Genomic DNA, 26,540 nt, shown 5'->3' with positions numbered 1-26,540 from the left:
TAAGGGGCACTGTGGGTTTGCGCAAACTTCAGAGACTTAGTCCGAAACCAGAGAAACCCCAATGGCACACCCAGCACACCCAGCAGAAAGGCAGCACTCCCCCCACCACTGCTCCCCGGAGAGGGTCCCCCACGGGCCACAGCCCACAGGGCTCCCCGGACAATCGGACAATCACACGCCTGCTCCGGCAGCCCAGCAGCAGGCGCAGGGGCCTCCACCACACCCTGCTCAACGCCACTTCCACCAGTTGTCTCTGTCGCTAAAGGGCTGGGAACACGTGTAACCAACCTAGAGGGCCATATGCAGTAAATGGATTTCCAAATGCATCTTCCTTGTCCATCCACTCCACAGAAACCAGAACCAGATATTCCTGGATGGTTCATACAAACTCAGTTTGTCAAGGCTTTCAGCCCGCAGACAAAGGCCTCTCCAACAGTCCCGACAGTCAGGTGGGCGTCAGCGCGGACTGCAGAACACAGCTGTATGCAACTGAGACCAGCTCCAAACACAGGGAAAAAGCAGGGCTGTGTGTGGCTCATCACAACAGAAAGCTTAGCACACACAAGGCCCTGGGCTCAACCCCAGCCTGGCAAATACAAGTGAAATAAATAAAAATACGTTGAGGTGGTAAAAAGACATGTTAACTTCTGAGCTCATATCAAGTGCACTTCTCAGGCCCCTTCCAAAGCAAGATGTTTCAGGGCAATGCTTTCCACTGCGCTGAAATTCCCTCACTTTTCCCACCATTCCAATTTCCTCGACTAAATCCCCTGTGGATGAAAACCAAGCTTGGCCCAGGGCACTCATGTCAATGAAAACACAACATCCACTGCTTCAGCTGCCCAGGCCGTGTGCTGAGCCCCTGCTACCCTACGGCAGTCTTTCCTGGGGACCTTCCCTGCTCTCACCTCTTCCTCCTCTGCAGGACATGGCAGATGAGAGGCCGCCGCGCCAGGCCTCTCTGTCCTGTCCAGCAGGTGAAGTTTTGTGCACATTTTTAGATAAGCTCACTAGTTAGCTCCTGGCATTAGACGACACCCCGTGGCTGCCCCACTCAACAGCTAAGGGGACTGGAGACACTTCCCTTTGGTCTCCAGCTCCTGGCAGTAAAATTTAAGGATTTTCCTTAAACCCACAGGATACAAGCTGGCAGCACATGGCAGCTTCAAGGCAAGGGACATGGGGTGGGGCACTAACTCACCCAGAGGCAGAGAGCACATGAGCCCTCGCTCGCTCTCCCGAGCAGGCGGCAGCCCCCAGCAGCCAGATGCTGAAGTCCCTAAAGGCCAGTGTGTGCACAGGACCTCACACATCCTCCCATGCACCTCGATCCTCTCTCGGTGACGTGCGATGCCTAGTTCCAGTAGATACTCTGTGAATGCTTGTTATAATGCACTGTGCGGAGACAGACAAGGAAAATACCTGTACACACTCAGAGGGCCACCACGTTGCCAGGTTTTCTGAATACACACCATGGCGTCACTTGCTCACAGAGCACCCTGGGCAAGCACCCAAGGGTGTCACCGAGCACCTGCCAAGGCCACACAAGCCCTCAAGGCCTCCACCTCTACCCCATGTCCTCAAGGGCCACCTTTCTTCTCCTTCTCGCAGCAGAGCCGACCAGGCTGACCCTCCAACACCCACTGCCCCTTGCCCACCTCTCACTGACTGGCGCACATCTCCATAGGGCCTCCCCAGACCCGTGGACTCCAGCCAGTCCTCGTGCGGCCCTTGGTTGTCCTCTTCCATGGAGAATGCAGTGTGGAGTACCCCTGGTCTCTGGGGCCTCCGTGGCCTTCCGTGGCAGCCAGGGTCCACACAGCTGCGGTCCCTGCCCTCTGCCATCAGCCCAGGGGACTTGATGCCCCAACACGGGCATTGTTTTAGTTAGATTTCATCCGAATGCCACTGCTTAGGACAGTGGTGGGGAACCTACAGCATGGCTGCACAGCAGGCTGTGTATACCACTGAAAGCTCTAAAAGGTTTGCCATTACTGGCTTTCTAGTACGGGCACACAGCCCTCTTGTCTGAAGTTCCCATGTCACACCCCGACTTGCAGAAGATGGGTCTGCTGGAGAAAAGTTCCACCCTCAACTCAGCCCCTTCCTCATGTCTGCACATGTACCCTCAACATAGTGGGGGGCTGCTTGCCTCTACCTCTGCCTGGCATATCTGAGCCTGCAGAGGCCCGACTCTCACCCAGGACACCACAGTGCACAACCCAAAACCAGCTCAAGGCACCCCACACCAGCACCAGCTGGCCTTCTACTCCCAGATGCTGTACCCCGACAGGGGGCCGCACCGGGAGGGTTTTAGCCCTCCTCCTGCCACCAGATGCAGAGCCCAACCCCCAGCTCACATGTCCAAGCATGGCACCAGAGGCTTTGGGGCCACACCAGCAAAGCAGCAGGGTGCACTTCATCACACAGAAAGGCACCGTGTCCTGGAGCCACACACCACTAGAAACACAGCTCACAGAGGCACCACGTTCTCAGGCCTACTTAGCAAGTCTAGCTGCTCCTGCATCCTACAAGGGCATGCCTACAAGAGGAAGGCGGAGCCATCAACTGGTAAACCTGCCAGGCCCCCTGGGTTATACGCCAGCCAGGTGCAGCCCTGTGCTTGACAGCAGGGAGGCAACTGGCAGTGTGGACCTCCTCATCCTCCGCTTGCTTCAGAGACTGACAGGAGCACGGCTCCACACTGCGGGTACAGCCCTGCCACACACTGTGGGCCTCTGTCCGATGCAGCAGCCTGGCCTATATTTCCAAGGCTGCACAGTCAACACATAAACAAAAAATAGCCTCTTTTCATTAATGTTCCCAGACACTGCATTCTAAGGAACACTATGGATGCTGCCAGCATTTACTGGTGTCATGAACTAAACAGCCAACAGCATGACTGATCAAAAAACCTATTTCCCCAGATCAGTTAAAAAACTTAGCACATTCAAAGACAAAGCTAAGCTAACTCCCATTTTCCACCCCATCTCAATAATCGCCAAACGTCATCTGAGAAAGAAAAGCAGTTAGTGTTTTACCTGTCAGAGCCAGATTCCCATCCTCCAGGACACACACACAGGTGTGGCCCAAGTTCCAGGTCCTCCCACGATGACCAGACCTCCCAAGTGGAAGCCTCCCTTGGGAAAGGGAGCAAGCCGAAAACACTGCTCTACCCCACTTAACTTGGGGGTGGACGTGAAAGTCTCCATGTAACAACACAGTCTGGAGAAACTAAAAACCAAAGCAGCAGCATCCAAGCGCCCAGCAGTGTGCAGCCAGGCCTTGGGGACAAAGAGCACATGGCAGGGGGAGGCATCCTGCCCAGCTCTCCCGCAGCTAAAAGGTCCGAACATGAACAGGGCTGCGGCTCCTGTTGCCGCTCTGAAACAAAGGCAGAAAACTACAAAGAACGAGTGTTATGCTAACATTCATATGCAGCAGGAAGCAAAGATACTTACATCTTTTGCCATGTTACCAGATCCAGGAAATCAAGGCTATGGCTGTGCACCCTCCACAGAAGAAAGCTGATGTTTCTAGTAAAAATGAAGGGAAGACAGGTAATGAGTAAGAATAAAAAAAGAAGTTTAACAGACATCACATCTCAAAGGAAATGTCTCCCCACCAGCACGTGCACGGCCCTCCGCGGCAGGGACCTCCCCGCCGGATCCGACAGTGGAGCCGGCCCAGCGGGTCCCGAAGTGGGTTCTCAGCCACCTCTCCAAATGGACACGCACCCCACGGGCACCGCTGCAGCGCGGCCGGCGCGGGACGCCAGCCAGGGCCTAGAGGGGCGCGTGGGTCGGGGCTCCCCCTACCTGGGCGCAGGGCCCCACCGGACGCAGGGCCCCACCTGGCGCAAGGCCGCACCTGGGCGCGGGGCCCCGCGGGGTTGACAGGTGGCCCCCGCCCGCCCGACCTGTCACTAGGCCTGGCCCGACCCCGCAGACCCCCACCCGCCGCCGACCCGCGGGGCCCCAGCGCCAGGGCGGGGGCGGGGTCCGACCCGGGACAAGGCCGGGCCCGGGGTCGGGGCCGAGGTCCGGTGCGCAGCAGGGCCGGGCGGGATGCAGCCAGGGTCCCGCGCGCCCCGCATCCCGCGCGCCGCGCGCCCCGCGCCCCGGCCTCCGTCCCCGCACCTGGCTCCGGGCGGGCGCGGAGCACGCGGCGCCGGCCGGGAGGTCCGGCCGTGCGGGTCGCTGCCCTGGGCCGGCAGCGCCGGGACGCGGGCTCACCCTGGGCCGAGCGTCGGGCCGGCGTGACGTGCGCGCGGCGCGGTGACGTGGGCGCGGCGGGCCCGCTCCGCGCAGCGCGCCTGCGCGCCTTTTCGCGCCTTCGGCGCTCTCCTCCTCCTCCTCCTCCTCTTCCCGCTGCTCCACTCCCGCCGCTCCCGCCGCTCCCGCCGCTCCCGCCGCTCCCGCCGGGGCCGCCCGCCCTGGGGCAGGGGAGGAGCACGCGCGTGTCTGTGTGCGCGTGCGCCGGGCGCGGGTGGAGCCTGGTTGGTTCCAGAGAGCATTGTGCCCGCGCGCCCGGGAGAGAGGCCACGTGTGTGCGCCATGGGGAACAGAGGGGCACGTGTGTGCACTGCAGAGAAGGCTGAATGCAGACAGGCATCTCGGTGTGTACACGTGAGGGTGTGCAGGGAGTGTTTTTGCACAGAGGAATGTGGAATGCTTACACCGGAGAAAGGGGACCAAGTGGATATGTGGGCACAGAGGGGGCTGTGTGCACGAGGGAGAAGAACGGGAGGCCAGGTACGGGTGTGCTTTTGAGTCCCTGTGTGTGTGCCATGGGAGTGTAGGCCAGGTGGTTGTGGGCGGACAAGTATGTACTGGACATTGGGGGTTAAAGGAGGCCTCTCCCGTTCACCAGCAGCCTCCACCCATGCAGCCTGTACGAGGATCTCCAGCGATTCCCAAGACCTGGGCACCCCACAAACCAGCCCAAGGAGGGCAGCGGACAAGAGGAGGCAGAGGGGCTGCTTCTCCACTGGCAAAGGCAGTTTCATTGCAGGTCGGAGCTGGTGGGTGTGGCGCTGTGGAGACAGTGCCTGCTTCAGCCACCACCACCGCGAAGGGCGCTGGGCCTCTGCGTCAGGCCAAAGGTCAAGGCAGCGCTTTGCGCCCAGTATGACTGAGGTCAGCCAAAGACTGAGGAGTGCAGAATTCGGCATCTTACAGCACACCCCTCTTAAACAGTTTCACAATTGAACCACGTTTATGCTGACTGCGCCCACTCCTGCCTGTCCAGGGAAGCTCCACCCCTTCATAGGCTGCCAACGATTTCATGAGCATTGGCTTCTTTGAAAATAAGCAGAAGCCACACTCTCGGCGCTGGTACTTGGGGAAATCTGATGAAGAGACCGGGGTTGGAGCTCACCTGTGAAGGTCCTCTGTAATGGGGTCTGCTTGCCCATTTGGGGTCCCCTTTATTTCCAGACCTGCCCATTGTCCTGCTCTTCAGAGGGCCATGAGTTCCCACATCTGAACCTTCTCTATCATAGGAATTCTTTATTCTTGGCCAAATTTAAATACCCCACCCATGTGGCAGCATAAGTCCTTGTCCAGCCACCTGAGCAGCAAGCTTCTCCTGGAGACCTGGAGCCCAGAGGCAGGAGGACCCAAACTCAGGAGCAGAGTATGGGATTCAAACCCCTTCTCCCCAAATGCAAGATTCTGGGCATTCGGCCATGCTCATGCAGGTTGGTAACCATCTGACAGGACTTGTGCTCAACAGTCACCATCAGCTGGAGTCAGTGCCACAGCACCAAGGTGCCTTGAGGCTTTGGTTTGCTTGGGGAAAGGCAAAATACCACTCCTCCTAGCCTCTGTGGTCTCCTACCCCACAGAAAGCCCACTTCTATATCAACAACTAACAAGATCGCAACTTTCCAGTGGAGAACCCACGGTTTTGTGATGGGACTGCTGAAACAGTCTCCTAAGTAGGCCAGTTACTGAGGTCTGTTACATCTCAAACACCCAGAATGTCCCTGGGGCTGGGCTGTTGGAGACACGACTCGAGCATTCACTCAGACGGACATGTCCCAGCGGTTGGGGAGAGCTGTCCAGCCTCACACATGTGGGTGCCAAATTGTGCCAGGGTCGCTGGTGCTGCACGGAGGAGGGCGGGCCATGTTTTATTAGAGGAAGGTGAGCAGTCCTTCCCAGGACAAGACAGCCCTAAGGTCGCCCCATGACTGGGTCTAGTCTGCATTATCCGGGCATGACAGAAATTCTGCCTTTTGGTTTCCTTTTAGTCTTTTCTCCTGCCTTTTCTTACTTTTCTCTTATTGGGTTACCAAGTTTCCCCTTGTATTTATCAAGTTTTTAAAAGTAAGTAATATACCAAAAAACATTTTGTACTGTACTTTAAGTGAGTAAATTGCATGATATATGAACTTTTCTCATTAAGACTTTTCTTAAAGAATTAGGGAATATTTGCCATGTTCCTCATATTAGGCAAGAAGAACTTATTTTGCTAGGTATGATAAGGGTATTGTAGCAGTATGAGATTGACCGTACTCTTAGAAGCATGGTGATGCCCAAGGACAGGGATAAAAACTTCATGTTTATATTACATTAAAAGACTGTACTGGGCCAGGGATTTAGCTCAGTGATGCTGCCGCCTGCCTTGCAAGCACAAGGTCCAGAGTTCAATCCCCGGTACCAAAAATAAATAAAATAAAAAACAGGGTTGTAAAATGTTAAAAAAACAAAACAAAACTATGTACTGTATCATTCTATTTATATCATTATAAAAAAGCAAAATTGAAGAGACACAGATCTGAATAGCAGTGCCTAAGCTGGGTTGGTTACAGTTGATAGGAGGGAATGGGGTGTGACAGAAATGGTGACAAAGTATTAACCTTGCCTGACAGGTTTGATTGTTGTAGCCCTCAACTCCTGGAACGCAACCACTAAGACCATGATTTCTTGCCTGATCAGTGTCATTTCCTGGGGGAGCCAAGGCATGCTAGATGGTCTATGATAACAATATCATTAAAGCACATTATTGAGCTTGAGGGTAGTCCTGGAGTTTGAACTTCGTGTCAGAAAGGAGGGTGGTCTTGAGTATGCCCAGATTCACTGTTGGTATTATTAGTGACTGGTCCTGGGGAGCTCCGCACTTGTAGTATCAGAAGTAAGGTGGCTGCCGAGACTCCAATACAGCAAAACTGTTTTGTGTCTGATTGTGGCTGCAATCTGAATATAAATGTTACAAAAGTCACTGAGTTGTGTATACCAAATCAGGGATATTTACTGTATATAAACTAAAAACCAAATTTCAAAATTAAAAATATATAATATTCTGTAAATAAAAAAGAAACATGGTTGGGACAGGTATTTAGCTCAGTGGTGCTGCCGCCTGCCTCACAAGCACAAGGTCCTGCGTTTGATCCCCAGTACCAAAAAAAAAAAAGCATGGTGATGAAATTAGGTAGTGTCACAATATGGACAGTGTACTTTTAAATGGCTCAAGTAATATGCATCTTGTTTATATGCTTTCAGATTAAAATAAACACCAAGTGGGTACATACGGCAAAATGATAACATTTGCTTAATATATGGATATTTTACTATTTGTTCAACTTCTCTAGATTTTGAAATTTTCAAAATAATTGGGAGAAAAATTACATCTCTTCAACACTAACTAGGAGGTCCTAAGCAGTGCAATAAGGCAAGAAAAAAAAGACATAAAAAAGACATAAATATTGAATAGGAAAATGTATAACTGTATTTATGCTCAGACAATGATTGCCACAGTTAATCAGTAAATTCATCAGATTCTCTGGATACAAGACCACTGCAGCCCAGGTGTTGGGGTGAACACCTGTAATCCCAGCACTCTGGGAGGCTGAGGCAGGAGGATTACAAATTTGAGTCCAGTCTGGGCAATTTAACAATTTAGTGAGACCCCGTCTCAAAAAAAAAAAAAAAATTCAGCGGTGGCCCAGTAGTAGAATGCTTGCCTAGTGTGCATAAGGTCCTGAGTTTGATCCCTGGCGTGACACACACAAAATCAGTGCAAGCTAAATCACTTAGATTTCTATTACTGTACCAATAAAACTATTGGGAAAATATTTTAAAGTATTACTTATAATGGCATGAAAAAATCAACTAATCAGAAATTAATTTAGGGGCCGGGGTTTAGCTCAGTGGTTCTGCTGCCTGCCTCCCAAGCGGAAGGACCTGAGTTTGATTCCCAGTACCAAAAAAAAAAAAAAAAAGAAATTAATTTAGATTTTCAAAAGTTACATAGGAAAACATGTAAAACATTGCTGTAAAATAGAGCAAAAATAGAGATATACCATATTCATGGATTGAGAGATTCAATGTGGCAAAGATGGCCTTTCACCTCAAACCTACATGTTCAATGTAATCCCAATCAAAATCAGCAATTTTTGTAAAAATTGACAGCTTTTTTTTTTAAACAGACTTGGTTTGTTTGTTTGTTTCATTTTGCAGTCCTGGAGAATGAACTTAGAGCCCGGTCAAACACTACCACTGAGCCACACTGCCAACCCCTGGACTTTATTTTTTAGAGCAGTTTTAGACTCAACGAAACTGAACAGAATATGTGGTTCCCATATGGCCTCTGTGCTTCCCACTGATCACAGCCCTCCAGTGTGGCACGTTAGAGTGCCACACATGTTACAATCAGCGAGCCAGTTAGCACGACAGTGCCGCCCAGAGGTCATAGCTTACCCTGGGATTTACGACTGGTGTTGTGTCCTCTATGGGTCTGGACAAATGTATACCAACATGTGGCCACCACTGTGACATCACAGAGTAATTTCACTAAACTGTCCACTGGTCTGAAATTCCTCTGTGACCTGTCAATTCTTTCCCCCTACCTCCTGGAAACCACCAGCTGTCCTACCATCTCCATAATTTTGATTTTTCCAGAATGCCATTGTTGGAATCATTTGGTATGCAGGCTTTTCAGATTGACTTCTGGTTAGCATATGCAGTTAAAGTTCCTTCATGTTTTTTCATGGCTTGATTGTTCATTTCATTTTCAGTCCTGAATAATATTCCATTTTCTAGATGCACCAGTTTATTCATTCCCCTGCTGAAAGACACTTTGGTATTTCCAAGTTTCGACAGTCACCAGTAAAGCTGCTATAAATGCCCACGTGGAAGTTTCTGTGTGGACATGAGTTTTGAATCATCTGGGTAAACACCAAGGAGCACAGCTGCTGGATCATACGGTGAAAGTCTGTTCAGTTGTCAGAAACTCTACACTTCTGCCACAGTGCCCGTGGCGCTCTGCACTCCCACCGCAGTGAGTGAGTTCCTATTCTCAGCACACTCGTCCCTCAAGCCCGAGAGATGTCCTGCACCTGCCAGTACCCAGGACACAGTGGCGTCAAGTGCTTGGAAACTTTGGGGTCGCTCAGCTCTCATCTCCTCCAAAGACGTCAGGTTCTTTGGGGATTTAGTCCAAGTACAGTGGCTGTGTCAGGAAAAACAGGGCAGACAAGCACCACTGGCACTAAGAGGAAACAGTGCAAGATGTCACCTCAGAGTTAAGAGTCCATTGTGAATAGCAATATGAATGCACGAACACACCTGAGACCCAATAATAGAGTCGGATATGTCCTTAAGAAGTTGAAAATGGAAATGACTGCCCACTGAAATGGGCAGCAATGCTACTGTGTCTCCTGATGCTCGAGCCCAAAGCCAGCATGACCCATGCCAGGAGCTCAACATCAGCTGGTCATCTGCGTGACTCACTGGATTTCACCCCTTCCATCCCTCTGCTTTCAGTCTGGCTACCATCTCTTGTGCCCAGTTTTCCTTTTATGTCTCTGGTCTCTTGCTCTTTAATGTCTGCCTAAGGCCCATTTAGCAGGTATGGAGGAAGACAGCAATACCCAGCACAACTCAAAGCCATCCATACCGATGAGGGAGCCCAGCTGCACTGTCCCGTGCACACTGTCCTGCTTTACGGGCCCCTCGCTGACTAGGCCTTGGCAGCAGCCAGCCAGCGTGCAAGCATCCATCGAACACCACAACTTGGCTTGTGGCTCAGCTTCCACCCCCTTGGGCCAGGATGTTCTTGCTTTTGGCTCTCTCCTCCATGCCCACATATACAGCACCAGTGCAGGCTGTGTCCCAAGTCCCTGCCCCTCCAGGGTCATGGGCTCCTCTGTGAAGTGTCAATGTCCGGACCAGCAGGCCCCAGAGACACAGTGGGAAGCTGGCCACAGCATCTCCTTCCTCCTTCCTCTCCACACAAATCTGGCCCCCTTCACCTCTGAGCAGCATCTTCAGAGCTCTTAAAGGCTTCAGCTGTTGTGAAATGAACCTCAGGAAAACTGGCAACCCAGCTCCCACCCAAAGACACTGGGGCACGAGTCGGTGACAGGAAGAGGAAATGCCCGGCTCCCAACACATCCCGCCCATCTGAACAGCATGTGGGGTGCAGGCAGATGCTGGCTGAGGAAGCCCACAAATTACTGTCCTTCCTGGCCAGCACACACCTGCCCAGGTGACACTGGCTTGGGAAACACAAGTCTGAGCCCACATCAGGACTGACTACAGCAGGACTATCTCTTTAAAACCTTATTCCAAAATCCTCATGCTAGTCACTTGGACGACAGCAAGACTGGTCTCTTAGTTACTTCTTTCCTCTGGACCCCAGGCACTGGGCCCACCCGTTCTTGCTCTTGCTCCAGGTCGAGCTTAGCTCACAGAGTGCAGACTACTGCCACTAACTCTAGGAGTTAGAGATCCTGGACACACAGCCTCATGCTGGCCCAGGCCCTACGCACTCCTGTGGACATTAGTACCCCCACCCACTGGGATGCCACCCACCTGTGACACAGGATGGCCCCTCACACACACTTCTTCCTGCTGTGCATGCAGCAGGAGCAGAAGGGGCAGGAAGGCTTGGTGTGAACCTCCCTGCCCTCTCCTCCACACGATGGCCCGCCAGCGTGTCCTGGCCTTCCCCTTCCTGCTGTGAGGACCTGCGCACTCACACCTTCCTCACACCCTGTCCTGCCTGTGTTGAGTGAGAGGGCTCGGGAGTCAGGGTTGTGATCGGTGCCACTCAGGGCAGGGGGGGGGCGTCCCTTGGGCAGCAGGCGGAAAGGTCATGGGAGCAGAAATATAAAAGGGAGAACCCTGACGCCTGAGAACAGATAGACTGAATACTGGGACCAGCAAGGTCACACAGCACAAGATCCCAGCACTGAAAAGAATAATTAGCAACAGTACCCAGGTTTGCAGGGTGGGAGGTCCTCACCGGACTCGAAGCTGATCCTGAAAGTGCTCTGAGCCTGCCTCTCCTAAGACATGAGCAGCAGCACCCCTGCCCAGCCTTCCTTCGAGGTCCAGGCCCCAGAGTCCCGTTCTGTGAGGTGGGCCGGTGCTGGTCCTGGGAGGTCCCTACAGGCTCTCAAGCACCCAGCTCTGCCTACTGCCTGAGGCCCCGTCAACAGAAGTCTTCCTAAGCTGCTTCTCCTTCAGTGGGTTTCGGAGTGGCACCGAGTCACATCTTGGGGGAAACAATGTTAGCCCCCCATCAAGCAGGTTTTAATCAGTTCCACAAAACCATGGAGCCCTGGCAGCCACCGTGCTGGACACAGGAAAGGAAACTTGCTCAGAGGCTCAGGTGGACGGAGACAGGGCGTCCCAACCATGTGCAGGAGAAAAAGGCGCCAGTGGCTTGGTGTCGTTTAGACACAAGACCAACATCATTTTCTACATAAACACGTTCGCATCCTTTCTCCATTGCTCTGCTTCAGACCAGATATAATAAACTTCAACTCACTTCAAAGTGGTTTAATTTGTATTACCGCAATCCATAATCTATATTCACAATACATAATTACAGCTAACATTAAAGTACCTGCTCTGAAGCAAATGCTTATGTGTCCCTAACGTCACAAGCCCGACCCTGAGCAGCCACGCTGGAGTGGGCTCACAGGACGTGAGGTCACAGGGCTTGCCCTCAGATGGATCCATGCTGTCAGGAAAGGGTACAGGACAGAGCTTTAGAGGCACCATCCTGGAAGCAGAGATGGAGCCCTCCCTGCCCCTGCCTCCAGAACTGTGAAAAACAAATTCTTGTTCTTCAGCGATTTCCCAGCCTCAGGCCTTCTGTGATAGTATGGTAGCACAAAAGAGACCAAGACTGTGGCCTTAGGGAAATACTTGAGAGAGTCAGACCTTCAACTCTGGGGCAGCTGATAACTGAAGCTTTCAAATAGCACTGCATTAATTTGGTCTCTTGGAAAACAGTATGTGTAACAGACGTCCCTCCCCAGGACTAGCCGGCTGAGTGGCACCTGCTTCTTGCCATCCATAATTTGGCTGTATTGTTTCATATCAGGAGTCAGACTGAAGCTCTATGTGACTCAGATGGGCATGTCAGCTGGCAGACTGGGCCCCTCCCTCAATGACTGGCACGGGGACCTAGGCCCTGTCTGTGAGTGGCAGGGCTCTGCTGAGTTATGTGCAGCTGAGGTCAGCGTGACCCCCATTAAAACCCTTTCCTCTGAATTATGGCTTCTCACTGACCCAATGGGTTACATGCTAATTGCACCTGGACCCAGTACCTGTCTGTTCTATCTGAGCAAGATAAGCAGTGCTGACTCCCTGACAGCCCTGCCTAGCGCCATCATGCCAGGTGTTTGGCAGTGTTTCACTGGATGCCTTCTAAGCATGCCCGGTTCCTATCCCTTCCCACAATTGCATTCAATAAACACTGGATGTGCTTGCGGGCCTTTGTCTTTGCTGCTGACCAGGACCCAAGACTCAGCTTCTCCACTCTGAGTCTCGTTTCTGTCTGTTCTTGAATTCGCCTTGTGCTATGGTGGCTCACAGGCCAGGACCTGCGGCAGAGGTCCCCTTCCTGTTCCCTATAAGTATGGTGATATATGAATTATCTGGTTTATAATTGGCTGAAATTTTGCAGATTAGCTTAATACAAAAATCTAATTTAAAAAGATTCTCAACAAATTATAATTAATTATACCCTAATCATAAATGGTCTTTATTAAAGAATGACCATACCCTTGTGATTCAAAATCATATATTTTATGAGTGATATACTCAAAATTAACATAAGGATTTCTTTAAAATAGTTATGAGGCAAATAGATATCTATAAGATAGTCATCTCAACTAGAAAACATAGACTTTAAGTATCTAAGGTAAACTTCCAAACTCATTGCCAGAATTAAAATCTCATATCACAGATATGTTTACTAACAAATATTTGATCTACAGACTTTAATTCTAAAGTTGAACAATAAATAAAAAAGTAACTTTTCTTCTTTACCAAAAATCATGAACTGATGAATTAACAATAAAAAGTTAATAATTTCAGAAAAAAAGGCACATCCAGGCAAAATAGTCAAGGCGATTCATAAAATGCAGTATTACAACTACCGTGCATAATCAACTGACTGCAAATAAATGACTCCGGAAAATTCTACACGTGAGAGGAATATTCGGAACAAGCCGGCAAACACTGCGCCGTTGCCTCCTTGCAGGTGCCGCTGTGCCTCCTTGCAGGTGCCGCTGTCCCTCCCCGCGTGCGCGGCTCACAGGGGTGCGTGGCGCTAGGCCCCGCTCAGGGCCTCCCCTCGCCAACGCCCTCTGCGCTGTCAGAGGCTGGACCGTCGCTCTGCTCTCGGCACACATTTGGTTACTGCCGCTCTCCACAGCACAGGGGCGAGCAGGAGGCTGAGGGTAGTCACACTGAGAATGAGGAGGTAGACCTGCAGAACGGGACACGGCCGTGAGCCGCAGGGGCACATCTGCCCAGGTGCAGGTGGAGCACGGTCATGCTGAGGACTGATCCTGGTGCATGCAGTGAACAACAGCCTTGGCCCTTTTTGTGTTTTTATTTTGGGACAGGGTCTTGCTAAGTCGCCAAGCTGTCCGGGCCGGGCTGAGATTCGTGACCTTCCTGCCGTGGCCCCCCGGGGTGCTGAGACTGGAGCAGTGTGCCACCACCCCCTGCCTTCACTTGTCTGTTTAGAGCACATAAAAGTACATGGCAAGTGAGAGGACGTTCAGATAAGGCCAGACCTGATGAACCTTGAGGTGCTCCCGAGGATAAACCCTGGGGGCTCACAGCACACAGACTGTGGCCACAGAGTCCTTCCCGCTGTGATGCAGCTTTAGGCCTCAGAGCACCTAATTCCCTCCTCTGTGTACCCCACACCTCAAGGTGCAAGGAGACAGGGCTTCAGCTCTGTATGCTCCACAGTGCTGCACAGTAGATCAATGGCCACTCTGAGCACAGCCCGCACCTGAGCGTTAGGTTTCTTAAATGTTGGCAATGTGCACACTGGCAGGTGAGCCTTCAAAGGTGAGTTTTCTTCTTTTCATAAGAAATACCAGTGACTTAATTATAACTGTCACAAAAGAGAATATTATGGGTTCAAGCAGTATTAACTTTCATTTGGGAAGTTCTCCATGAGCAGCCAGGCCCTCTCAGGAACTCCGCTCGACACATGCTTTGGAGCCGGGCCAGCCTGGTGCCCACAGGCACCTCGCTGCTGCTGGACTGAGGAGCACTGCCCTGCCCAGGGATGGCCAGGTGGAAGCAGCAGGACTGTTCCCCAGGGCCAAGGCCTTGCTGGGCCGCCACACTCACCTCACGAGAGATGATGCCGGCTCTCCGGGCCCGGCTCCCCAGCACAAAGGAGAACTCGCTGACCTGGGCCAGCCCGGCGGAAACGATCCACTTGATGTACTGGCTGTTCTTGGGCAGGATGAGAGACAAGACGAGCACTGCCAAGACAAACTGCAAGAGCAGTTTATTACGCTGCTGCCTGAGTGAAACCCAGGCCCCAGCAAACCAAACAGGCAGCAGAGACCCTGCGGGACACACCAAAGGCCGCCATCACCTTGAGCACCGACAACCCAGGGCAACACTGGGGCCTTCAAACACCCAAAGGCACAGACAAACACAAGCAATCCTAAAGCAACACAGAACAAGCAGACAGACTAAAAGGGTTAGGGTCTAGCAGAAAACAGGCCTTTCCCCTTCAAATCCAATCAATAGCATCAAAGGTTCAGTAGCACCCACGAAGAGAACTTTAACAGGAGGTTAAAGTTCCTCTCTGGGTGGGCAGCTCAGCCTGTACAAACACTTGAAGTCAACCCTTAAAATCCAGAAGTGACAGCATCGTCACACATCCACTAATGGGGGACCGAGCTGCTCATGGTCAGAGGACAGACACCTGGAAGGCACTGTCAGGTCCCAGTGTTCACCATGTGCCTGCCTGTCATGGGGCGGCTCTGGTGCGCCCCCACATCTCCGTTCAGGGAAAGAATTCAGAGAGGTGCTCCCCACTCCAAACCCCTCCTGCCAAGCACCTGACACCTGGCCACACATCCTGGCAAGACCTGCCTTGCAGGACCCACAGGGCAGCCAGAGGGAGGCCTGTTCTTAGGGTTGGGAGCCAGAGGGCTGGCATGACTAAGCCCTCTGACGGGCCCTTTGGAGACACACAGTACCCAGGGCTTCACAGGCTGACATGCACACTGGTGGGGTCAGAGTCAGGGCTCAGCATGGGGAGCTCTGAGCCGAGCAAGGCTGAAAGCAGGAAGGGTTTACCCATCGGGATCACTAAAAGTGCAGATACCTTCATGGTCACCACCGCCAGCGTGAGGATCACCAGCACAGTGAGCTCGTAGATCACGAAGGTGGGGAACACGTGCAGCCCTGGAGCAGAACAACAGGTCACCTCAGCAGCAGGCTCCAGAAGCACATGCCATCCTCCGAGACAAACCCACAGCTCTAGGGCATGCCTGAAAGCCGCTTCAGTTCAAGATCAAACAAAACCCTACCTCCTTTGATCCTTACCAGTGCTTGGGAAAAGCTCTGCCCCTCCCAGCCACAGGCGAGGCAGGTGAGCAGCAGCCCACTTCCTCCAACAGGTGCCACCTGCAGAACAGCAGTGAGGCCCGGGGCGGCCCCTGACCCCGAGTTCCTCAGGAACACTGACAGGGTGTGCACAGCCACACAACCGGCCGCTCCCGCGCCACGTGGCCCACAGGTCTGAGAAGCCCGGGACCCCATCCACAGACGCTTTCCTGCTCTTGGTCCTCCACAGGCTGTGGGTCTGTGCTGTTGAGGGACAGACAGGGACAGTGGCCCTGGCGAGGTGCTCTAGCCCCACCTTGGGCCTCCCCAACCCTTGGAGGAACACTGGTACCAGAGACCTTCTCTCCACTCAAAGCACCCAGCCTGGAGCCGCAGTGCACAGAGCATGCCGCCAGCATCTCACAAACCAGGCTTTACTCAGCACAAGCACACAACTGCTCTCTTACGCCTCCCCTCACACTGCCCGGGAGGCTCCCAGCCGCCCCAGTGCCTCTGGCCGCAATCCAGGCCGTCTGCTGCCTTCCTCGGTCCCGCCCCGTCAGCTCTGGCTGCTCTCCTCAGCGCACATCCTTGGAGCTTGCTCCCCAAAATGGGATTGTCAGCCAGATCCCTGGGACCCCTGCTTCCCCTCACGGTGTCACAGCCCTGCAAGACCACCCTGGTGCTCCCGAGACGCTGTCCCTCCAGCTGCTGCAGCCACGCTCTGCAGACCTCTTCAGTGACTCTGATGTCACAGTCCATCCACACATCCACACAGAAACACGAAGCTCAGGAGCAGGAGGGGCCACATGGTGACACTCTTCCTGCCCACCGGCCAGAGCTGGCATCTTCCCCAGAGCAGAGCCCTACGCAGACTGGCTGAGCCCTATACTCCGGGGCACGAGGGACTCTGCATCCTGGTTTCCTGCCAATGCCCCAGCAGGGTGGAACCCTTTCCCCAAAAGACAGGTGGGGCCAGGGAGCTGAGGAGGTGCCCGGCCCCATCCTGCTGCTCTGCCTCCACCTGACTGCTCCCTCTCAAAGGAGACCCGAGAGAGCCCCAGGCTTGTCTCACGCCGCTCCCTCGGACTCTCCAGGAGCCTTTCTTACTCCCGGACACCCTGCACTTGCTGCCTGACTTGCACACTCCTTGGCCCTCAGCTGGCCACTGGCAGGCTTTCCTGGAGTGCCTGCTCCTGAGCCTGTGCACGAGGCTTGTCCCACATCCACCCTGCAGCTGTGAACGCATGGCTTCCTTCCTTGTCCTTGCACTGTCAGCACACACTGGCCAAGAGAGGTGGCACTGCCACTGAGAGGACAGGTATGCCCCACGGCAATGCCAAAAGACAGCAGAGAAGAAGCCAGCGAACCTGAACTCACACAAGCCACTTTGATAACTGCACATCACCAACAGCACGGCAATGAGCTGAGTCGTAATTTTTCTGTTTACAGTCACTTATTCTCCTGACAAACACCAAACAACACTTGGTGCATCACAAGGTTACCAGGCCTTGGCTCTGCCACCTCCTGACTGAGCACCTGCCAGTCTGTGTGCCTCAGTTTCCTCCTCTGTAAAGGTGCAGATATGGAGTGGGGGAGGGGCCACCCTTGCGCTCCCAGGCCCTTCTCGCTCCACCGAGACCCGCAGTGCCTGCTTCTGAAATGCCAATGCCTGGGGAGGGGAGGGGGGGGGCCAAGTGTGGGAAGGGATGGGATCCCCCTGAGAACTAGTGAGAGGAAGCACACACTCCTGGCTCATTCAGCCCCTGCAGTGGCCAGGCTGAGGTGCAGTATGGGCAGGCGCCTGTCCACTGGGGCCTGGGGGTCAGCACTCCTGCCTCATGGGTCACACAGCTATGGGGCCCCGCACCAACTCTGCCATGGTGTTGTGCTGAGGACTGAGCTGAGTCCCCACAGCTCACAGGCGGGAGCCCCCATGACAGTCAACAGGAGGTAGCCAAGGTAAAACGAGGTCAGGAGTGGGGCCCAGCCAGACAGGACAGTGGCCTGGCAGGACGAGGGAGAGTGGGGGAGCCAGGCACCTCCTTACAGCAAACTTCCTGGTTAATATGCACTAGTAACAGCAAAAAGCACACAGGGAAGAGCAAAGAAGGAGGCCCGTCACTGGAGCAGCCTGGTTTGTAATGGGGGAGCGGACAGTCACAGCAGATACCACTGACACAGCACACGTGATGGGCGGACAGCCGGCCAGGCCGTGTCCTGCCTGATAAAGCTCTGCCGTGAAGCCCCTAATGCACCTGGGGGTAGGGGTGGGACTCAGGCTCAGGCTCCGCCTCCACGCTGCTCTGGCTCCCCAGGGGGCCTAGGACCTGGGGACAGGAGGACAAGAACATCAGGGCCTCTCGCCACAGGGCCTTCCTGTGCTCGGCTGACTCTTCTGCACCAAGAACCTCCAGGCCACTACAATGGCTGGTGAGATAGGCAGTCCCACTTCAGCTCCCATAAAGCGCTTCTCCACACCTGGTGGTCACACAGGCCCCGTACATTTCCACACACACCTCAGAACCAGCCTTCATCACCATGCCTGCCCGGGGCCCCGGTGCGTCTGTCCCTGTGCAAAGTGCAGGAGTCTTTGGGACAACCGTGTTCTGCGTGGGAGAGCTGGATGCGACCCAAAGCTCCAGCCCACTCTCGGTCCCAGAGTGGCCCCCTCGACAACAGTGACGGCCATGAGGGTCCGAGTCTGCAGGGCTGGGACCCCTAGAGGTCACCGCATCCTCCTTAGCCTCTGAGGATGTTCATGCCCCCTACTTCACGAGCAACCAACTAATTCATGTCTTTTTGTGCCTATTTTCCCTCTTTTTACGTAAGATTTTTCCCAGACTCTAGAAAAATACAAATTTACACACAAACACGTAACAGAACTAATCTGCAAGTGCTTTCCAAATACAACCGTGACCAGAGAAGGAAGGTTATCTATGTTTGTTTGGACCTTGCGCTTGCAAGGCAGCCAGCGGAACCACTGAGCTAAATCCCTGGCCTGAAGGGTACCTATAGATGCGAAGAAGATGATGGCCAGGAAGTCCCGGATGGGCTCGATGTAAGCCGTGATCTCCTCAGTGACCACGTGGCCTTGGGAGGAGACCAGCGCTCCAGCCAGGAAGCAGCCCAGCTCCATGGAGACATCCAACAGCTCCGTGACCTGGGGACAAGGACAGACAGGAGGTCATACAGGCACATGGTGCTGCTGAGCCCAGCCCCCCAGGACCTGTGGGGAGACCTGAGGGGTGACAGGAAGGGTTAATACTGGGAAGGAAAATTAAAATATTTGAAGTCACTGATGCAGGCTACAGTGGTATCTCTGAATAGGAATCTTTTTGAAAATTTTAAAATATTTGTGAGACACTGTATCTACCTGAACCAATCAATAGCCAGCCTGGCCCTAAAAATGGATCCCTGTCACCAACCTCAAGCCACACAGAGAAGGCAGACACAGGCGTCACTCACAGGCAACCGCCTGACAACACCCCAGGGAAAAGCGTCCAATAACCAGGGAGTGATGGATTTGAGGACATAAATGAGTGAGGCAGACCAGGGAAAATGGTCAGCCTGAGGTACAAGGGCTTTGCCTCTGGTCCTGGTTAACACAGAGCCCAGGACAAGCATCTCGATGAAACCTTACTGACAAAACAACTCGAAAGAAGACGCTTTTTATTTTGAGAAAATAAATCGATGACCAACAACGGCATCAGACAAATATAAAACGAACTTCTGAAGGAATGCCACTTACAACAGCATCAGAAAGCATGGACCACTGAGGGGCAGATCCCTCAGAAGCACACAACCTCCAAAGCCAACACAAGTCGTCACGAAGACGCCAGCAAGGCCAGGCGGACTGTGACAGCAGCCAGACCAGGAGGCCTCACTTCGCCTCAGCAGCTTGGCAGAGGCGCGGAATCCAACAAGACGCGTGTGTGAAAATGCATGTGGAATTTGAAAAGAACATAAATACAGCCAAGATGAATGCTGACATAGAACCATGTCAGGGCCCGGTTGCTACCAGAGGTCAAGCAAGAGACAGCGTGAGAGCAGGTGAGCAGACCAAGGGGCAGAGCAGAGAGAAACAAATGCACACGCACACACATGCTCACCCATGCCACACACATACATGCACATGGGTCACTGTGCACACATCGACTACACACAGGCACACTACACACAAGTACAGCTACGAGGACGTTGACAAGGACCACTGAAAGCAGTGGGCAAAGTGTCTTTTATACACACTGCAGGAATCCAGGCCACTTCCCTGCTCTCCTGTGACAAGCGCATCCTGGTAAGATGCCTCGTTTCCAACATGAACGTTTTCAAACTCATTCACACTACTGACAATAGAAGTGATACTGCTAACTAGCTCATCATCATCAAACAGTACTAAAATTTGCTTTAAACTTTACCTACTGTTTCAGGTATGAAGTTGTTTGAAAATTTAAGGCAGAGGAACATCGTTTGACACTGATGTTAATGCAATACTCCTAAGTCACATTTTCACAAAGTGCTTAGGCATGTAAATATGTAAGTGAAACAGGTTTAGCTCTAGCACTGTAAAATATGTATGAAATAGAAAGTATTAGTGTTTCAAATATTTTAATCATTAGTAAAATGAAAAGATAACTGATCACAAGCTTCTAGAGAGATTATAAACAGAAGTGCAACAACACAGGCAGTGTGAGAATTACCGTCAACATTAAAAAGATGAAAGCAGATATTCCCAAGATAAGGATTTCCTTGTTCCCTTTGCTTTCCATATGCAGCTTTCGATAATATGGTCCTATGAGATAAGTCTTTATAACAAGACATAAAAGGAAAACAGCAGCTAGCGAAAAAAGAATCTGACCAATCAGGAGCAGAATTCGCAGTACTTCCATGATAATGCTGGAAAAGAAAAAAGAGAAAGAGGCACTATTTCAGTTTCAAAACTTTTTTAAAAAGTCTCCAAAAAGATCTTTCAATCTTTTAAAACATGTTACAGAATAAATTACCCAAGTCACGCACGTTTTTACTTTCAAATACTAAAACAAAATATAAGAATTGTGTTAGTCGCAGAAATTGAGTTATGTGAAGTAAATGAGGACTGTTTTGAATAGATACTTTGGAGCAAATACATTCCCTGGATGTAGAGAATCTCGATCGACAGCTTTCCTACCCCAGCGGATGCTTGATGGCAAAGTTCCTCACCGGGAATCAGCCCTGGTGTGCCTGGCAAGGCACCACTCACACCACAGCTACCTCACTGAGAGTGCGGCTTGCTCATCTGGGCAGCAGGGTGAGCATGCTCACTCGCAGGTCACAGCTTACACAAGAGCCAGCCCATGCTACGCAGCAGCAGACACGTCCGTCTCCAGGCACGTGCGTGTACACAGGGCGCTGTCAAGAGAAGCCCACTTCATTTCTGCTGGTGGCTGCTCTGATTCCCACTCCCGGCCACAACCCATGTGAGCAACAGCCAACTTGTAAGTTGTGATCTGGCCGGAAGCAGTGCTGTTTGCCTTTCTTTGGGGAGAGCTGAGCATTTCCACTTCGCCCAGGGCTGTGTTCACAGCACAACCTGCTCGCTTCGTTTTTGAAACTGAGATACACAATTCTTACAAATGTACAGGCGACTTAACCCCTGGTTTTAGTATGGCATAACCATCTTCCCCTGTCCTTAGATACAGGAAACTAGAAATGTTCTCTCTGAGTTCTATTCCTTGCCTGAGGAATGTCTGGAGGGAGGTGTTGATTTTTCCCATTAGGAAAGATCAAGATTAATTCTGAATAAAGCCTCAAAGAAGTAAAGTCTATATTAACATTACAACTGACTTTACTTCTATGATTTATTTTTATAACAAATTTTCACTGGTTATTAAAATTGGAAGAGAGGTACATTACAGAAAAGCTTACATAATAGACAAAAGATAACCAGAAATCACCTAATTTACTAGGATGTCACAGTGCAATCAAAGTAGGAGTTAGAAACAGATGACAGGTACTCTCCAGGGCTTGGAAGTGAGGCGCCAGTGCTGGGCACTCCGGGGCCAAAGAGGAAACAGTGAAGGGAATTTAAAAAGTCACTAAACTCAATGAAAATGAAAATACAGTATATATCCATACCCAGGATCCACCTAGAATACCACTGAGAAGGAAATTTATAGCCCCAAATGCTTAGCGCTAAAGACAGGTCTCAAATCAATAACATAAGTTCCACAAGAACCTAGAAGAAATCTACAGCAAACAGAAAGAAAGACAAAGGAGCAAGCAAGGGACAGCACACAGACCCTGCCAATGTCCAAGGTCAGCGAGGAAGGCCTGTGTGTGTGAAGGTGACAACCGAGGAGGGGCCACATCCTGCTCCCGGCCTCGCTTCCTCTCCCTCCCCACCTGCCCTGTCTCCACCCGCCCTGTCTCCACCCAACATGAGGTGGGCTGCATTCTTCTAAACACACTCCCCGCCATGATGCTTTCTGGCTCACTGCAGGCCCGGAAGGAGCGGAGCCCAGTGACCATGGACTGAGCCCTCTAAAACCATGTGCCACAGCCAATCCTCCTCCTTTAGGCTGACTTTCTCAGGCACTTGGTCACAGTGACAGAAAGCTGAGTAACAGGGCTTCTGCACTTCCTGCCATGACAGTTGGCCTCACTGTGGGCATGGAAGCAGCAGAGCCCAGCGAATATGAGTCCTCTGAAAACCATGGCCTAAAATCAATCTTCCCTCCTTTAAATTGGTTACAGCACCGAAAAGCCAAACAAGTACTCATGATAAAAACTCTCCCGAAACGTCCTCAACTTGACACAGAACATCTACAAAAACCTACAGCTAACATCATGCTTCATGGTGGAAGACTGAACACTCTTCCTGAAATTAAGGAGAAAGCAAAGATGTTCTCTCACACAGTCCCATTTAACAAAGCCCTAGAAATTCTGGCCAATACAATGAGGCACAAGAAAAACAAAAACAGGCAGATTAGGAATGGTGAATGAGACAGGTCTTAGTGACTTAAACTGGCTCCAAAAACTGGTCTGTTCGTTTTAGACCAGCTGCATAATTGCTGTCAGTGATGTAGTACCTGCTGGCCCTGGAGAGAGCTGAAGCACAATACATGTAAGCGTAAATGACAGCTCCTCTGCTTGAGGAAGCCTGAGTGTGTCCTACCCCAGTGTAGTCTCCCCGTATGTGCCCAGGGCTCCTGCACTTTCCAGTGGTGCTGTTTCTGGCTCCACCAGCTCATTTGCACATGCTCATAACCCACTGCCGTCTGGATGCCGCCACTTTCCCAGCTGGCTTCTCCTTCCACATGAACCCAGCAGGTACACTATAGCTTTGGGCTCACTTTACTGGGAAAATGGAAACGGATCAGGGGATTATGGTAATAATGATGACAATCACAAACACCACTGCAACAACAGCTTTCACACATGCAACACGCCATATGCATGCAGACCTACAGCATGCACGCATACCCATGCATGCCAATCCACATATGTGCCCATATATGCATGCATACACCATTCACAACCAGGTGTACAAGCCCATATACGTGCGTACTCACACACACCACCGTCTCTGCTGAGGGGCTGCCCTAGCACACCTGTGTCTTCGCTCATTCAGTGCTCCCAGCCACCCAAGGGGGTGCTACTCCCATCTCCACCTGAGAGATGGCACAGCAGAGGGACAGTGACACTGCCCCGTTCACTGGTGCCCAAGAGCTACAAGCAACAGCGCCAAGGCCAGCAGCACCACAGTGTCACAGGCTCTGGACAGCCTTTGAGAATGGTGTTAGCCAGCACGGTCACCAACAGCTTCGCTCCAGAAAAGCAGAGTGCGCGCTGACCTTTACCTGGAAGACAAGCTGGCCCCTGCTTGTATGAGCGTCGGCATGACAGCGATGAACAGCCCCAGCTGCACGTCCTGCATCACCAGCATGCCAAGCAGCACGGCGCTGTAGTCCAGGTCACCTGCTGGAGAGACAGGCATTCAGAATGCAGCCTCACACACTTAAGGAGTCCCTGAAGTCAGGTATAGTCATCTGTGTGTTTCCAAAATAACTTGAATAATTTTGGTAACCTGAATAACCCTTGAAATCTCTTTGAAGCCAGGCAGTGGCACACACCTCTGTAGCCCCAGTTACTCAGGAGGCTGAGCCAGGAGGATCACCTGACCCGGCTGAGGACCAGCCTCGCCAGTGTGGCAAGACCCCAACTCAAAAAAAAAGTTTTTAGTCTTTAAAATGCTTCAGTTTTCTCAAAGAGATTTTAAATTTGTCTGTTTTACAGGTCCTCAAACTTTACAAACCCAACATCTCCTCCCAACGTTGTGTCCTGCATCTCATTTCCCCACAACACCGCAGGATTAACCCACACCCTGTCTGTAGTGTGTTGATGAATATGCCTTAATTATCCAGCATTTAGTGGATACTCACATCAACTTTTGCTATTCAGGATGTGTCAAAGAAATGAATGCTGTCTCACTCTTGCACATCCGCAAACATTTTCTAGGCTATATAACAGATGATGGATGAGCTTTCCGCTGTGAATTTGACTCCAAAGTGCCTGGACCCATCCCATTTCCACTGAGCATGCTGAGGGGCTCCAGGGCTTGGTCCTCCTCGACTGCGACACCATTAAAGCATTTCAGGTGGTGAAGGAAGGGGCCCCTCCACTAGCGGTCCGATTCCCCTGCCACCCAGCAAGCCCCAGCATCTTTCTGTGTGCTTCCCACACCTGGGTGCCTTCTGTGGCACATTCTGCCCGTTTTCCTACTAGGCTCTCTCCTGTTTGGATTTCCAGACATTCTCAAAATGCTCTGGGTTTGAATCCTTTGCTCATTATGGAAAGTGAGCAAATGTCTTTCCACACCCTGTGGCTAAAAAAAACCTTGGAATAAACTTGAGAGTGTTAGCTATGTTCCTATCTACCAAGGCTCTCCATCTGGGACTCTTTTGATTTTAAGAAATTCATCGATCCCTGGTACAAAAAAAAAAAGAAATTCATTCCACCCTGGGGTCATAAGATATTTCTCCTGTATTTCCTCCTAACAGTTTTTTTTTTTTCTTTTTTGGTACCAGAGATCGAACTGAGGACCTTGTGCTTATGAGGCAGGCAGCGGCACCACCGAGCTAAATCCCCGGCCCATCCTCCTAACAGTTTCAAAGTTCTACTTTTCACACATAGATGCTTCATCCATAACTTCATGTATGTAGCTCAGGACAGGGCTCGAACAGTACTATTTTCATGTGGATAGCTTTTCCCATTTACTTACCCATTTCTCCTACCCCCTTGAGGTGCCCGGGCCATCTGCTGCCCCATCTAAGTGGTGGCAAGGTTGTGTGACTTTGTCACGGCACCATCATCAGCCCTGGTCAGGAGGGTTTGCTCCTCACTTCAAATTTATGTCAACTATTCTTGGCCTTTGGTTCTAAATAAATCTTACAGTTTGCCAAGCTCAGTGTAATACCCTGCCAGACCTTTTACTAGAATAGTTCTGAGTTTACAAATTTAAGGAGAAATTACATCTTTATGTGCTGAACTCTCTCCAGTTGTCTTAGTAACATTTTGGGATGTTTACCTTTAAAGGTGACATATGCCAGGTGTAGTGGCTCACACCTGTAATCCCAGCACTTGGGAGGCTGAGGCAGGAGGATTGCCTCAAGTTCAAGGCCAACCTAGGCTACACAGTGAGTTCAAGGCCAGTCGGAACTACACAGTGAGACCCTGTCTCAGAAGAAAAAAAAGGAAAAAAATACAATAATGGTGGCATATATCTTTTGAGAGATTTAGTCCAGCACTTCTTGTACTTTTTATTACCGTTATAAATTGAACCACTTTTTTCAAATTAAATTTTCTAACTATGCTGCAGGCATATTACATTTTAACATCCTTAATTACAAATTTCGTGTCAAAGTCTATGTCCTCAACACTACCCATGAATGGTGACTCCTGCCTTGTTTCAGGGTGGCTCTTACGAAAACACATGCCACAGTCTCCTTCTCTAACAGCAAACAGTAGGTTTATCCACTCCAGACATCTCTGTGCCTGCGGCATCTGTCCCATCCGACCCAGCCGCCCCGGGGGTGGGACCTGGGGCCGTCAGCGCTGTCGTCCCGCCCCGCTCTTCAGCAGTACCTCGGGTACAAAGGGCCCATCCACCCCAGCATGTGGAATATTTCCCAACCACTGTCCACTACCTCCCGATACCCAGAGAAGCTCCTGTGCCCATCTGCTGTCCCCCTTTTTTGCCGTCCCTTTTCTGATGTGGCACGCCCAGAGTAAGTTGAGCTTTGTTCTTCTCCTCAGTTTTGGAGATGTACTCTGAATGTAAAGACTAAGAGACTGCAGCCACTTACTGCCCAGCCTCTCCTATCTCGTAGACTTTGAGCCGCCCACCCTGGTGGCACGAAAGTTTCCTCTCTGATCTTTTCCATTTGGTGTCTGTTCCATGCTCCTTCTGTGTGAGCCAAGTAAGCAGAGGTGGAACTTTCATTTACGCTGCCGGTGTTCCTAGCATGCTCACTCTAAAGCCTTTACCAAGCTTCTGCATGGGTAGAAAATTCGTACTGTGGCTATTGGGGTCTTTTTCTAAAGTCTTTACAGTGCTTGCTTATGAAAAAGGGAGTGAACATCATGAGGACTGAGTCTGACAGCTGCTTTTCTAGTGGCAGATTTCCTCGCAGGTGTACAGATTTTGGGGTGAGGCAGACCCATTAGGAG

The 26,540-nt window shown here is 51.5% G+C and overlaps 2 protein-coding genes across 16 annotated transcripts in view; both read right to left on the bottom strand.

The window, feature by feature from the left end:
- Positions 1 to 4,447, bottom strand: part of Tfdp1 (transcription factor Dp-1) — a 33,802-nt gene extending 29,355 nt beyond the window's left edge. Inside the window, exons 1-3 of one of the 8 annotated variants that reach the window (XM_087193182.1) lie at positions 4,236 to 4,250; positions 3,462 to 3,536; positions 1,202 to 1,395 (exon numbers count right to left, since the gene is read on the bottom strand). Coding sequence is in view for 4 of the 8 variants with exons in the window: in XM_087193180.1 (XP_087049306.1) it covers positions 3,462 to 3,473 (12 nt within the window). In the remaining 4 variants the exon portion in view is untranslated. Of the gene's footprint in view, positions 1 to 1,201; positions 1,396 to 3,461; positions 3,537 to 3,625; positions 3,695 to 3,818; positions 3,841 to 4,139 lie in introns of those variants that run through there. The other 7 variants (XM_087193181.1, XM_087193180.1, XM_087193184.1 and 4 more) reach the window with 7 other exon arrangements.
- A 2,281-nt stretch (positions 4,448 to 6,728) lies between these two features.
- The window catches only part of Slc9d1 (solute carrier family 9 member D1), a 47,708-nt gene continuing 27,896 nt past the window's right edge, over positions 6,729 to 26,540 (bottom strand). For 2 of the 8 annotated variants that reach the window (XM_004858489.4, XM_087193176.1), the window contains exons 9-14: positions 23,672 to 23,789; positions 20,534 to 20,729; positions 18,846 to 18,996; positions 15,613 to 15,692; positions 14,619 to 14,768; positions 12,978 to 13,734 (exon numbers count right to left, since the gene is read on the bottom strand). In XM_004858489.4, coding sequence (XP_004858546.1) covers positions 13,621 to 13,734; positions 14,619 to 14,768; positions 15,613 to 15,692; positions 18,846 to 18,996; positions 20,534 to 20,729; positions 23,672 to 23,789 — 809 coding nt within the window. In that variant the 3' untranslated portion in view covers positions 12,978 to 13,620. Of the gene's footprint in view, positions 7,203 to 12,977; positions 13,735 to 14,618; positions 14,769 to 15,612; positions 15,693 to 15,732; positions 16,098 to 18,845; positions 18,997 to 20,533; positions 20,730 to 23,671; positions 23,793 to 26,540 lie in introns of those variants that run through there. The other 6 variants (XM_087193177.1, XM_004858490.3, XM_004858488.4 and 3 more) reach the window with 6 other exon arrangements.

This window comes from Heterocephalus glaber, unplaced genomic scaffold (genome assembly GCF_053883595.1).
Source record: "Heterocephalus glaber isolate CG9 unplaced genomic scaffold, H.glaber_assembly_v1.0 deba00001579, whole genome shotgun sequence".
Classification (NCBI taxonomy): domain Eukaryota; kingdom Metazoa; phylum Chordata; class Mammalia; order Rodentia; family Bathyergidae; genus Heterocephalus; species Heterocephalus glaber.
This window is presented reverse-complemented; position numbering and strand designations above follow the sequence as displayed.